The 13889-nt window shown below is 43.8% G+C and overlaps 1 protein-coding gene across 2 annotated transcripts in view; it reads left to right on the top strand.

The window, feature by feature from the left end:
• LOC139406899 (inositol 1,4,5-trisphosphate-gated calcium channel ITPR2-like) overlaps positions 1-13889 on the top strand; it is a 156386-nt gene that overhangs the window by 43190 nt on the left and 99307 nt on the right. For both annotated transcript variants that reach the window (XM_071150040.1, XM_071150049.1), the window contains exons 14-28: positions 2285-2426; positions 3082-3240; positions 3599-3771; positions 4041-4160; positions 4509-4694; positions 5350-5601; positions 5961-6108; positions 6380-6527; positions 7228-7424; positions 8218-8341; positions 8598-8655; positions 11146-11311; positions 11404-11571; positions 11710-11799; positions 13587-13712. In XM_071150040.1, the coding sequence (XP_071006141.1) occupies positions 2285-2426; positions 3082-3240; positions 3599-3771; positions 4041-4160; positions 4509-4694; positions 5350-5601; positions 5961-6108; positions 6380-6527; positions 7228-7424; positions 8218-8341; positions 8598-8655; positions 11146-11311; positions 11404-11571; positions 11710-11799; positions 13587-13712 (2257 nt within the window). The remainder of the gene's footprint in view (positions 1-2284; positions 2427-3081; positions 3241-3598; positions 3772-4040; positions 4161-4508; positions 4695-5349; positions 5602-5960; positions 6109-6379; positions 6528-7227; positions 7425-8217; positions 8342-8597; positions 8656-11145; positions 11312-11403; positions 11572-11709; positions 11800-13586; positions 13713-13889) is intronic.

Genomic DNA, 13889 nt, shown 5'->3' with positions numbered 1-13889 from the left:
TAGCTAGTTAGAACGTGCTAATAGCGTTTCAAACGTCACTCGCTCTGAGCCTGTGGTTGTTTCCCTTGCTCTGCATGGGTAATGCTGCTTCGATGGTGGCTGTTGTTGTTGTGTTCCTGGTTCGAGCCCAGGGAGGAGCGAGGAGAGGGACGGAAGCTATACTGTTACACTGGCAATACTAAAGTGCCAATAAGATCCAATAGCCAAAGGTTAATGAAATACAAATGGTATAGAGGGAAATAATCCTATAATTCCTATAATAACTACAACCTAAAACTTCTTACCTGGGAATATTGAAGACTCATGTTAAAAGGAACCACCAGCTTTCATATGTTCTCATGTTCTGAGCAAGGAACTGAAATGTTAGCTTTCTTACATAGCACATGTTGCACTTTTACTTTTTTCTCCAACACTTTGTTTTTGCTTTATTTGAACCAAATTGAACATGTTTCATTATTTACTTGAGGCTAAATTGATTTTATTGATGTATTACACTGGGGCAAAAAAGTATTTAGTCAGCTACCAATTGTGCAAGTTCTCCTACTTAAAAAGATGAGAGAGGCCTGTAATTTTCATCATAGGTACACTTCAACTATGACAGACAAAATAAGAAAAAAAATCCAGAAAATCACATTGTAGGATTTTTAAGGAATTTATTTGCAAATTATGGTGGAAAATAAGTATTTGGTCAATAACAAAAGTTTATCTCAATACTTTGTTATATACCCTTTGTTGGCAATGACAGAGGTCAATCGTTTTCTGTAAGTCTTCACAAGGTTTTCGCACACTGTTGCTGGTATTTTGGCCCATTCCTCCATGCAGATCTCCTCTAGAGCAGTGATGCTTTGGGGCTATTGCTGGGCAACACGGACTTTCAACTCCCTCCAAAGATTTTCTATGGGGTTGAGATCTGGAGACTGGCTAGGCCACTCCATGACCTTGAAATGCTTCTTACGAAGCCACTCCTTCGTTGCCCGGGCGGTGTGTTTGGGATCATGCTGAAAGACCCAGCCACGTTTCATCTTCAATGCCCTTGCTGATGGAAGGAGGTTTTCACTCAAAATCTCACGATACATGGCCTCATTCATTCTTTCCTTTACACGGATCAGTCGTCCTGGTCCCTTTGCAGAAAAACAGCCCCAAAGCATGATGTTTCCACCCCCGTGCTTCACAGTAGGTATGGTGTTCTTTGGATGCAACTCAGCATTCTTTGTCCTCGTAACACGACGGGTTGAGTTTTTACCAAAAAGTTATATTTTGGTTTCATCTGACCATATGACATTCTCCCAATCTTCTTCTGGATCATCCAAATGCTCTCTAGCAAACTTCAGACGGGCCTTGACATGTACTGGCTTAAGCAGGGGGACACGTCTGGCACTGCAGGATTTGAGTCCCTGGCGGCGTAGTGTGTTACTGATGATAGGCTTTGTGACTTTGGTCCCAGCTCTCTCTGCAGGTCATTCACTAGGTCCCCCAGTGTGGTTCTGGAATTTTTGCTCACCGTTCTTGTGATAATTTTGACCCCACGGGGTGAGATCTTGCGTGGAGCCCCAGATCGAGGGAGATTATCAGTGGTCTTGTATGTCTTCCATTTCCTAATAATTGTTCCCACAGTTGATGTCTTCAAACCAAGCTGCTTACCTATTGCAGATTCAGTCTTCCCAGCCTGGTGCAGGTCTACAATTTTGTTTCTGGTGTCCTTTGACAGCTCTTTGGTCTTGGCCATAGTGGAGTTTGGAGTGTGACTGTTTGAGGTTGTGAACAGGTGTCTTTTATACTGATAACAAGTTCAAACAGGTGCATTAATACAGGTAACGAGTGGAGGACAGAGGAGCCTCTTAAAGAAGAAGTTACAGGTCTGTGAGAGCCAGAAATATTGCTTGTTTGTAGGTGACCAAATACTTATTTTCCACCATAATTTGCAAATAAATTCATTAAAAATCCTACAATGTGATTTTCTGGATTTTTTCTTCTCATTTTGTCTGTCATAGTTGGTGTACCTATGATGAAAATTACAGGCCTCTCTCATCTTTTTAAGTGGGAAAACTTGCACAATTGGTGGCTGACTATATACTTTTTTGCCCCACTGTATATTAAGTTAAAATAACTGTTCATTCAGTATTGTTGTAATTGTCATTATTACAAATAAATAAATAAAAATCGGCCGATGTATCAGCTTTTTTGGTCCTCCAATAATCGGTTGAAAAATCATAATCGGTCGACCTCTATTTCAGAGTGCTGAAGCAAGTGTAACAATGCTCTTTTGCGGGCCCGTGTTTCCCAGGTTTGTGACCAAGCTGTTGGAGGACCTGATCTTCTTTGTGTGTGAGGTTCCCAACAACGGTCAGGACGTACTGTCTGTGGTCATCTCCAACCCGAACAGAGAGAGGCAGAAACTAATGAGGGAACAGAACATTCTAGCCCAGGTCAGCTCAGTCATACTCTCTCTCACACACACACACACACACACACACACACACACACACACACACACACACACACACACACACACACACTCCCAGAATATCACCTGAACATGTATCCTCTAGCTTTGGTCTTGTTTCTGCTTTGGCCAGTTTCTGTGCTGTTTGTCGTTGTCTTAACAAATATATTGGGTAATGATGACAGCGATGCATGCAGACCTTTATCACTTTTTCTTCATTGACCGTTTCAGATTTACATCTTCAACAGCTGTTAAAGTTAACAACAACTGTGCATATTTCTTTTGACGTCACAGACATATATGCTAGCGCAGAAGCAGACAGGCACGCATAGCTAGAGGAAGGTGAATTTCACTGTCTCTTCCCTCATGATCATTACACTGTGACTTATGGGGATTAGAGTGCAGGGAGTAAGCGGTCCATCTGATAGCAGAAATTCAAGGGAGCAATAACTCCAGTCCATTATGCCAAAGGCCCGCTAATAGCATTGTTAGCGCTAATGATGCTGGCAGTGGTCATTATCGGGATTAGGGAGGATGCGGACAACATCAACAACATCTCCTTTTGAAGTGCGTTTTCTTTGGCATCAGCAAGTTATCATGTCATAATCTTGTAACCTCTGAAATGTCTCTGTCTCCAGATTTTTGGTATTCTGAAGGCCCCGTTCACAGACCAGGGGGAGGGTCCCATGCTGAAGCTGGAGGACTTGGGGGACCAGCGCTACGCTCCCTTTAAGTACATGCTGCGGCTGTGCTACCGAGTGTTGCGCCACTCCCAGCAGGACTACCGCAAGAACCAGGCTAGTAGTCCTCCCTACTGTAGTTGTCCTCAAAACCTACCTTACTTGGTCAATAACTTCAGTGACTGTAGTACCATACTAGTATATCGACGTGTTTTAGCGTATCTCACATCTCATCATTAGTTAATTCAGTCACATGAATGTGAGAGATGAAAATCCATTGTTGTGTTTTGGTTAATGTAGAGAGAGAATACCATGTCTGTCATTTAGAGGATACCCATGAGAGTGAAGTCAAATTGTTGTGGTCTGAGGGGCTTTCCCATTCTAGCAGTTCCATTGCTATGTTCTTCACTCTGCTATCCTTCTAGAACGTATGTTTTCCTGTGATGGTATCGATTGGTCTCATTCTGCCCTCCAGGAGTACATAGCCAAGAAGTTCTCCATCATGCAGTCTCAGATCGGTTATGAAATCCTGGCGGAGGACACCATCACTGCCCTGCTCCACAACAACCGCAAGCTGCTGGAGAAACACATCACAGCCAAGGAGATCGAGACCTTCGTCAATCTGCTGCGTCGCAACCGAGAGCCCAGGTCAGGGCAGAGGAGGGATGTACAATACATAACACACATTATAATATGCATATGACACACACACACATTTTATCCACAATGATCCCAATGTTTGAGTTAGATATACAAACTGGGGCTATAATGCACAATGTGCAAAAAAAATAAAAGTCTAATACTGTATGTTTGTGTTGCCTGTGGTTGTGAGATTTTTTTAAAGCCACTCTACTGGGTTCATAGTCTTTCAGCAGATTAAGTCCATTGAGTTTGGTTGTCCTCTGTCTTCCTATCAGATTTCTGGATTACCTGTCAGACCTGTGCGTGTCCAATAAGACGGCCATCCCAGTGACACAGGAGCTCATCTGTAAATTCATTCTGAACCCCGCCAACGCTGAGATCCTCATCCAGACCAAGTGAGTCTCGCACACATCCTGTGCTCTCTACCTAACACTGTAGTGCACAGTCTGTTTAGAATCAGTTTCTCAGATTGGGGACTGTTACTTGTCTTTTTACCGTGCAATGGGGCAGCGCTGACGTTGGGCATGACTCTGTTGTACACTAATTCACATTCCATTATGCTGGTACATCTATATTAAAATACAGCTTGGATGAATATCAGTTAGCTGGTGTATGCAGAATTGTACACAGTTCAAATACACTACAGTATAGTAGTAGGCACTATGTATCCGAATGCTCTTCTCCTCTGGCCAACTGCCAACCTCCACCCCTCTCCCCCTTTGCCCCCCCCCCCCCCCCCCCAGGCTCATCCCCAGCATGGAGACTACCTTGCAGTCGTCCATGCTGCAGGAGGACACCGAGGAGGACGAGGAGGTGTGGCTCTACTGGATTGACAGCCACAAGGAGCCACACGGCAAGTCCATCCGCCACCTGGCCCAGGATGCAAAGGGCAACCACAAGCTGGACAACGACGTCATCACCTACTACAGGTACTAGACAGCTACTGCAGCAGGGCATTCTGGGAATCTTTATTAGACACTTAGTGCTGAAACATTGGTTCTCCAATTTTTTTATGTATCAAGTATTCATGGTCCTTTAATCTACACTGTGTCAACCATTTGAGTGTGTGTTTTCAGCTCCTACTTTGTGAATAAATAACTTTTTTCTTTCCATTGATTGACACAAGTTTACTGTCAGGGTTCACCAACTGGCGAGCCAGGGTTTAATTAATTTGGCCTCCCACGTTCTCTGAGAAAATAAAAATGTTTTAATTGTTGGACCAGCAAATCAGCTCCAAGTGATTTATATTTTTGGAAATCTTTTCCAAAATATTCCCATGCATAGTAGACAGATGTGATCGTAAAACAAATGTAAGCAAGGTTTGAAAATATTGTTTTAGTCAATCTGTTTCAGCTTTTTGTGGACAATTTGCAGACTACATATTATTTGTGATTTATGTTCCGGCCACTTGACAATCCACTCTAGAAAAAATAGGCCCGCTGCTGAATCTAGTTGATGATCCCTATACTACAGCATGGCATATTTCTATGGGGCTTTATGAGTGTGCAGGCGCTATTTCTTCTACATTTCTATGACACCTCTTCTCCATGTATTTCCTATCCATCTTCCCCATCCACCTTCCAGATACCAGCTCAACCTGTTTGCCAAGATGTGTCTGGACCGCCAGTACCTGGCCATCAACCAGGTGTCCAGCCAGCTGCCCGTGGACCTGATCCTGCGCTGCATGTTTGACGAATGCCTGCCCTACAACCTGCGCGCCTCCTTCTGCCGCCTCATGCTGCACATGCACGTGGACCGCGAGCCCCAGGAGGCAGTGGTGGCCGTGCGCTACGCCCGCCTCTGGACCGAGATCCCCTCCAAGATCACCATCCACGAGTGAGTGTGGCGTGGCTGGTGGGTGGGGGGGGGGGGGGGGTGCTTCGATGTGTGGCTTTGGGATCTGAGGATTTGGCAATAACGGATCTGTAACTGGCACACCACACCACCTGAAAGAAAATGACCTCTAGGTAGAGAATCATCGCAGGTGGATTGCATCTTCGGTTTGCTACATTTCTTTAATGCGTCTAGGTAGCGACAGCACTTTATTTTCTCTACAGAATCATGGCAGTCATGTTCTCGGCTGAAGCTCTCTTTCACAGTTTTAAACAAGTTCATTTCTCTGTTCATTCGTTTCTCATGTAAAGACTGGAGTTTCTACGCTATACAGTAACTATACTCTATAACTGTCGCCCAAGGTATGAGTACGAGTTCACTGACACCTCCAGAGAGGAGATGAAGAGGAAGTTTGCCCCCACCATGGAGTTTGTAGAGGAATACCTCAAAGACGTGGTCAGCCAGCCCTTTCCCTTTGGAGACGAAGAGAAGAATGAATTGACTCTGGAGGTAAAAGAAAGTACACAATTATTTGTGTGGATGGCCAGCAGGGTGCATGTGATTGGTTGTAATCCAAACTATGGATGTAGACATGTTTACTTTCTTTTTGTTGTATTTTCGCAAAGACACAATAATACAACTCTTAGAACAGTCGATCTCCCACCCCACCCAGTGGTGACCAAAGATGGTAATGGACATGATTACTTTCTGATGTCAAGTTGTGTCTAACTCTGGCCTCTGTGGGGGGAAATCCACGTCTCTCTCCTCTCCTGTCTTGTAGGTGGTGCACCTGGCCCGTAACCTGGTTTATTTTGGCTTCTACAGCTTCAGTGAGCTGCTGCGTCTCACACGCACTCTGCTGGCCATCCTGGACTTTGTCCAGCACCCGCTTAACGACATGGCCGAGCTCAGCAAGAGCCCAGAGGCAGGTCAGTCACACAGAAAATTAATTAATTAAATAACGGATTAAAACATTTCATTAAATCACAAAACAATGTATTTATTTATTAAGCATGCACATTTCATATTGAATAATGCAATATAGATAGATAGATGAAATGGTACATGAGTAGATATGAGTATACAAAACAAAAATATATATGCAACATGCAACAATTTCAAAGATTTTACAGAGTAACAGTTCAAAGAAGGACAGCAGTCAATTGAAATAAATTCATTAGGCCCTAATCTATGGATTTCACATGACTGGGCAGTGGTGCAGCCATGGGTGGGCCTTGGAGGGCATATGCCCACTCACTTGGCAACCAGGCCCAGGCAATCAGAATGAGTTTTCCCCCACAAAAGGGCTTTATCACAGAAAAAATATTTCTCAGGGGAAGTCAGCTTTTTTTGATTTTGGAAAATGTCAAATTATTTTGTTCTTTTTTTTTTCAGCTCATGAAACGGGACCAACACTGTTGCGTTAATATTTTTGTTCATTGTAGATGACAGTGTCCAGATCACAATCAGAAACAACTTTAAGAGACATGTGTTCTGATCCCCATCTCTTTGTTAAAGCTACTGTTGTCTAAAGAGCTTGTATGTCCTGGATCGTGTTCATTAGGACACACAACAGAAAATGTTGCCATGTAGTCCCTGTCTTTTTCAGTCTGTCTCTCTGTCCTCCAGGGAACAACGTGTTTCGTACCATCCACGGTGTGGGAGAGATGATGACTCAGATGGTGCTGAGTCGAGGGCACGTCCAGCCTCACCACCTCCCGAACACGCCCCCGTCCCTTCAGGACAGAAAACAACCACTCTGTCTGACAGACAACGAGGATGTCATGGTCATGGACACCAAGCTCAAAATCATTGAGATTTTACAAGTGAGTGGAGCTCCACCATGTGGTCTGGAGGGCCAGTTACCTGTAACTGTTGTGGCTTGAGGCTGGCTGTGGTCAAATCCTCTATACCGGTCTCCAATGCATTTTAAATTCTTGAGGGGAAGTGATTGATTGTATACTTTTGGTACAATAATGTACTATAAACTGTGCCTTTTATTATACACATGCTAAAATGTTTTCTATTCTACCGGACCATTTACTTTGTACTTGTATTATTTCTTATTGTTGTTACATTGTTGAGAAGGAACCTGCAAGTAAGCATTTGGTTGGACGGTGTGTACCAGGGGTCGGCAACAGACGAACCAAAACCGTCCCACAAGTGATTTTTATTTTATTTTGCCCCACAAGTTTTTAGTAAAAAAATCTCCAGGAAAAAATCTCCAGGAATTCAGCTGAAAATTAGTTTAATTTAAGAAGTCTGTTCCCAAGTATTTCCACGAATAAAAAAAGAGACGTGATCGTGACTCAGTACAATCAAAGTATGAAATTATTATTTTCAAATACAATTTGTTATTGGGCTTAGTTGTGGTCAATTTGTAGTGTACAAATTATTATAATTTTGTTCCTGCCCCCGACCATCCGCTTTGACAAAAATCATCCTGCGGCTGAATCTAGTTGCCTATCTACCCCTGATGTATATCATGTGCGAATACGCAATAACAAACAGTTGGTAAACACTGTTCAAGGTCTCTGATTTCACTATTTTAGCTTTGTGTACATTTAGGTATTTAACATGGTGATCCTTTGATCTGCTTCCATCTTGTTCTCCCATCAGTTTATTCTGAGTGTGCGACTGGACTATAGGATCACCTACCTGTTGTCCATCTATAAGAAAGAGTTTGGGGACAGTAATCTACCGGACAGCTCTATGTCATTGTCTGAATTTCCCTCCATGTCAGGTAAAGCTCTATCATTACATAGGGACATCTTGGCGTGGTCCCAGATCTATTTGTACTATCTTGCCAACTCCTATGCTCAAATTAGGACCAGGCTGGGGGAATCTTGAGTGTTTCAGTTAATATCTGAGGGGAATCCTGCTGGTTTGTTGATTGCTGTTGTAATCAATTGTTTGCGCTGTGCTGTCACAGGCACCAATTACTTTTTGTAATTGGACTTTCTACAATTGGGTTCAGTGATTCACAATATTTTGTACAGTTTCAGATCCAGACATTGATGAGATTGCAGCCAAAGCAGAGACAATGTTTGCTGGAAGGTAAATCAACTGTTGGACTACATACGTGTGTGTGAGAAAAAGGGTGCACTATGGTTTTAGTTCAGAGAAAGGTGGTGTGTGTGTGTGCCTATATGTCTGTGTCCCAGTGTCTGTCTAGAACCCTGTGTATGCCTCCAGTTCAGAACATTGTGCTGTGTCTGTAACAAGAACTCCAAGGTAGCCTGCCTAAATGACTATTGCCTTGTTGCACTTGCATCTGTAATTATGAAGTGCTTTGGAAGGCTTCTCATTACACACATCAGTAACATTATCTCAGGCACCCTGGACTCACTCCAATTCGCATACCGTCCACAGATGACGCAATCTCAATTGCATTTCACACTGCCCTTTCCCACCTGGACAGGAGGGGAAATAACTAGTGAGGATGTTGTTCATAGACTACAGGTCAGTGTCCAACACCATAGTCCCCTCCAAGCTCATCACCAAGCTGGAGACCCTGGGACTGAACCCCTCCCTCTGCAACTGGATCCTGGACTTCCTGACGGGACGGCCCCCAGTGGTAAGGGTAGGCAACAGCACCTCTGCTACGCTGACCCTCAACATGGGGGCCTCTCAGGGGTGTGTGTACTCCCTGTTCAGCCATGACTGCGTGGCCACGTACGACTCCAACACCATCAAGTTTACTGACAACACGACGGTGGTAGGCCTGATCACTGACGGTGATGAGAATGCCTACAGGGAGAAGGTCAGAGATTTGGCCCGTGTGGTACCGGGACAACAATCTCTCTCTCAATGTCAGAAATACCAAGGAGCTGATCATGGACTACAAGAGAAAGAGGGGAGAGCACTTTCATCACACTCCCAGTGGGTCAGAAGTTTACATACACTCAATTAGTATTTGGTAGCATTGCCTTTAAATTGATTAACTTGGGTCAAACGTTTCAGGTAGCCTTCCACAAGCTTCCCATAATAAGTTGGGTGAATTTGGCCCATTCCTGCTGACAGAGCTGGTGTAACTGAGTCAGGTTTGAAGGTCTCCTTGCTCGCACACGCTTTTTCAGTTCTGCCCACAATTTTTCTGTAGGATTGAGATCAGGGCTTTGTGATGGCCACTCCAATACCTTGACTTTGTTGTCCTTAAGCCATTTTGCCACAACTTTGGAAGTTTGCTTGCGGTCATTGTCCATTTGGAAGACCCATTTGCGACCAAGCTTTAACTTCCTGACTGACGTCTTAAGACGTTGCTTCAATATATCCACATAATTTTCCTTTCTCATGAAGCCATCTATTTTGTGAAGTGCACCATTCCCTCCTGCAGCAAAGCACCCCCACAAAATGATGCTGCCACCCCCGTGCTTCATGTTTGGGATGATGTTCTTCGGCTTGCAGGCCTTCCCCTTTTTCCTCCAAACATAACGATGGCCAAACAGTTCTATTTTTGTTTCATCAGACCAGAGGACATTTCGCCATAAAGTACCTTCTTTGTCCCCGTGTGCAGTTGCAAACCGTAGTCTGGCTTTTTTATGACGGTTTCTTCCTTGCTGAGTGGCCTTTCAGGTTATGTCGATATAGGACTCGTTTTACTGTGGATATAGTTTTGTACCTGTTTCCTCCAGCATCTTCACAAGGTCCTTTGCTGTTCTGGGATTGATTTGCACTTTTCGCACCAAAGTACGTTCATCTCTAGGAGACAGAACACGTCTACCTTCCTGAGCGGTATGACGGCTGCGTGGTCCCATGGTGTTTATACTTGCGTACTATTGTTTGTACAGATGAACGTGGTACCTTCAGGCATTTGGAAATTGTTCCCAATGATGAACCTGACTTGTGGAGGTCTACAATTTTTGGCAGATTTCTTTTGATTTTCCCATGATGTCAAGCAAAGAGGCACTGAGTTTGAAGGTAGGCCTTGAAATACATCCACAGATAGACCCCCAATTGACTCAAATTATGTCAATTAGCCTATCAAAAGCTTCTAAAGCCATGATATAATTTTCTGGAATTTTCCAAGCTGTTTAAAGGCACAGTCAACTTAGTGAATGTAAACTTCTGACCCACTGGAATTTTGATACAGTGAATTATAAGTGAAATAATCTGTCTGTAAACAATTGTTGTAAAAATTACTTGTGTCATGCACAAAGTAGATGTCCTAACCGACTTGTCAAAACTTTAGTTTGTTAACAAGAAACTTGTGGAGTGGTTTAAAAATGAGTTTTAATGACTCCAATCTAAATGTATGTGAACTTCGGACTTCAACTGTAGTAACCTTACCCTGCCTTCATGTAAATATATACCTCAATTACCTCATACCCCTGTTATGTATTCCTAATTTTTATATTCACATTTTCTTTTTACTCTGCTTGATTGGGAAGGGCTCGTATGCAATTATTTCATGTTAAATCTACACCCGTTGTATTCGGCACGTGAAAAATTATATTTTATTTTAACCCTGAGTCTGGTGCTTCCAATTCAGTGTGTCGTGCCGTGTCTACCAATTTTTCTCTCTAACCCTTCTTCTGGTGCTTCTAGTTCAGAGTGTAGTGCTGTGGAGCTGGATGACGAGGGAGGCAGGACCTTCCTGAGGGTACTGATCCATCTCATCATGCAGGACTACACCCCGCTGGTGTCCGGCTCGCTGCAGCTCATGTTCAAACACTTCAGCCAGAGAGCCGAGGTCCTACAGGCCTTCAAACAGGTAAAGGCACCGTTGGTGGTTCATGAGTGTGCGCCTGATCTGTTTTTATGTGTGTGTCTGATTTCACTGTGTGTTCCTGTGGTCTCCTGCAGGTGCAGTTGCTGGTTTCGGAGCAGGATGTGGAGAACTACAAGCAGATCAAGACTAACCTGGACCAGCTCAGGCTGGCGGTGGAGAAGTCTGAACTGTGGGTGGAGAAGAGTGGAGGCTACGGCAGTGAGGACATAGGAGACAGCCAGGTCAAGGAGCAGACCATGGAGGTACAACACTATACTTTACAGTATACTATAGTACACTATCGTACAGTATAGTATGCCCCCTAAAGGCCACACAGCACTTATGGCTAAGGGAGGGCTGAATCCTAACTTCCAAATATTTTTGTGTTGTGTAAATGACAGGAGGCGGGCATCCTGAGTCCAGTACAGGATGGGGATGTGAAGCCTCATATAGACAGCAACAAAGCTAACAACTACAACATCGTCAAAGAGGTGGGCTGCCATTCTGTCCCCTTATAGTGTGTGTGGTATTGGCAGTGTAATCAATTAGTCAGTGCAGTCTGAAAATACATCATGACCCTGGGGTTATTGATTGCACACTAACAATTTACAGACCTCACATCACTGGCCAATGTGTGGCCAACATGAGTTGGACTTGCCTGCCTTGTAACCTGCCTTGCCTTTATCAAATGCTCCTGAATGGATACAATAACATTGAATTGAATGAGCTTCAGTAACATTAAATTAAAGCAGCTGAAAAAGTGTAGTTTAGACTTATTGCTATGTAGCCATTAAATGCATGTACAGTGCATTCGGAAAGTATTCAGACCCCTTGACTTTTTCCAAATTATGTTACAGCCTTATTCTAAAATGGATCTACACACAATACCCCATAAAGGCAAAGGGAAAAACAGTTTAAAAAAAAATGTTGCAAATGTATTAAAAATAAAAAACATTTACATAAGTATTCCGACCCTTTGCTATGAGACTCATTTGAGCTCAGGTGCATCCTGTTTCCATTTGATTATCCTTGAGATGTTTCTTTAACTTGATTGGACATGATTTGGAAAGGCACACACCTGTCTATATCATGTCCCACAGTTGACAGTGCTTGTCTGCGCAAAAACCAAGCCATGAGGTCAAAGGAATTGTCCATAGAGCTCCGAGACAGGATTGTGTCGATACACAGAAAAATGTCTGCAGTATATGGTCCTTCCAGAACACCGTGGCCTCCATTATTCTTAAATGAAAGAAGTTTGGAACCACCAAGACTCCGAGAACTGGCCGCCCAGCCAAACTGGGCAACCGGTTGAGGAGGGCATTGGATCAGGGAGTTCCTCTGTGGAGATGGGAGAACCTTCCAGAAGGACAACCATCTCTGCAGCACTCCACCAATCAGGCCTTTATGGTAAAGTGGCCAGACAGAAGCCACTCCTCAGTAAAAGGCACCTAAAGGACTCTCAGACCATGAGAAACAAAATTCTCTGGTCTGATGAAACCAACATTGTACTCTTTGGCCTGAATGCCAAGTGTCACTTCTGGAGGAAACATGGAACCATCCCATGAAGCATGGTGGTGGCAGAATCATGCTGTGGGGATGTTTTTCAGCTGTAGGGACTGGGAGTCTAGTCAGGATCGAGGTAAAGATGAACAGAGAAAAGTACAGAGAGATCCTTGACGAAAACGTGCTCCAGAGTGTTCAGGACCACAGCCTGGGGAAAAGGTTCACCTTCCAGCAGGACAACAACCCTAAGCACACAGCCAAGACAATGCAGGAGTGGCTTCGGGACAAGTCTCTGAATGTCCTTGAGTGGCCCAGCCAGAGCCCGGACTTGAACCCGATCGAACATATCCGGAGAGACCTGAAAGAAGCTGTGCAGCGACGCTTCCCATACAACCTGACAGCTTGAGAGGATCTGCAGAGAAGAATGTGAGAAACTCCCCAAATACAGGTGTGCCAAGTTTGTAGCATCATACCCAAGAAGACTCGAGGCTGTAATCGCTGCTAAAGGTGCTTCAACAAAGTATTGAGTAAAGGGTCTGAATACTTATGCAAATGTGATATTTCATTTGTATTTTTTATGAGCAAACATTTCTAAAAAAAAACGTTTTGCTTTGACGTTATGGGGTATTGTTTGTAGATTGATGAGAGGGGGGGGAAAACAATTTAATCAATTTTAGAATAAGGCTGTAACGTAATTAAGTGGAAAAAGTGGTCTGAATACTTTCTGAATGTGCTGTATGTGTTTGTCTGATCTGTGTGTACGTGTGGTCTGTAGATCCTGCTGCGGCTCAGTAAGCTGTGTTACCCCAGTAAGAAGAGTTGTGTGCAGCAGCAGAGGCTGCTGAAGAACATGGGGGCTCACTCTGTGGTGCTGGACCTGCTCCAGATACCTTATGAGAAGGTGAGCACGTCATCACATTTAGAGATTTCAGTCATTACAGTAAGTGTCAAACACACATAGGCGCCCAGTCCATTTGGGCTTAAAATAAATGCTTCAGATGAGGCCCCTCAAAGCCTTACATGGATGTTGTCATGCTCAATAACCAGACCTTACCTGGATAAAACTTGACTAGATATA

This window comes from Oncorhynchus clarkii, chromosome 1 (genome assembly GCF_045791955.1).
Source record: "Oncorhynchus clarkii lewisi isolate Uvic-CL-2024 chromosome 1, UVic_Ocla_1.0, whole genome shotgun sequence".
Taxonomy (NCBI): Eukaryota; Metazoa; Chordata; class Actinopteri; order Salmoniformes; family Salmonidae; genus Oncorhynchus; species Oncorhynchus clarkii.
The sequence above is the reverse complement of the archived record's forward strand: the minus strand, read 5'-3'. Positions and strand labels throughout refer to the sequence as shown.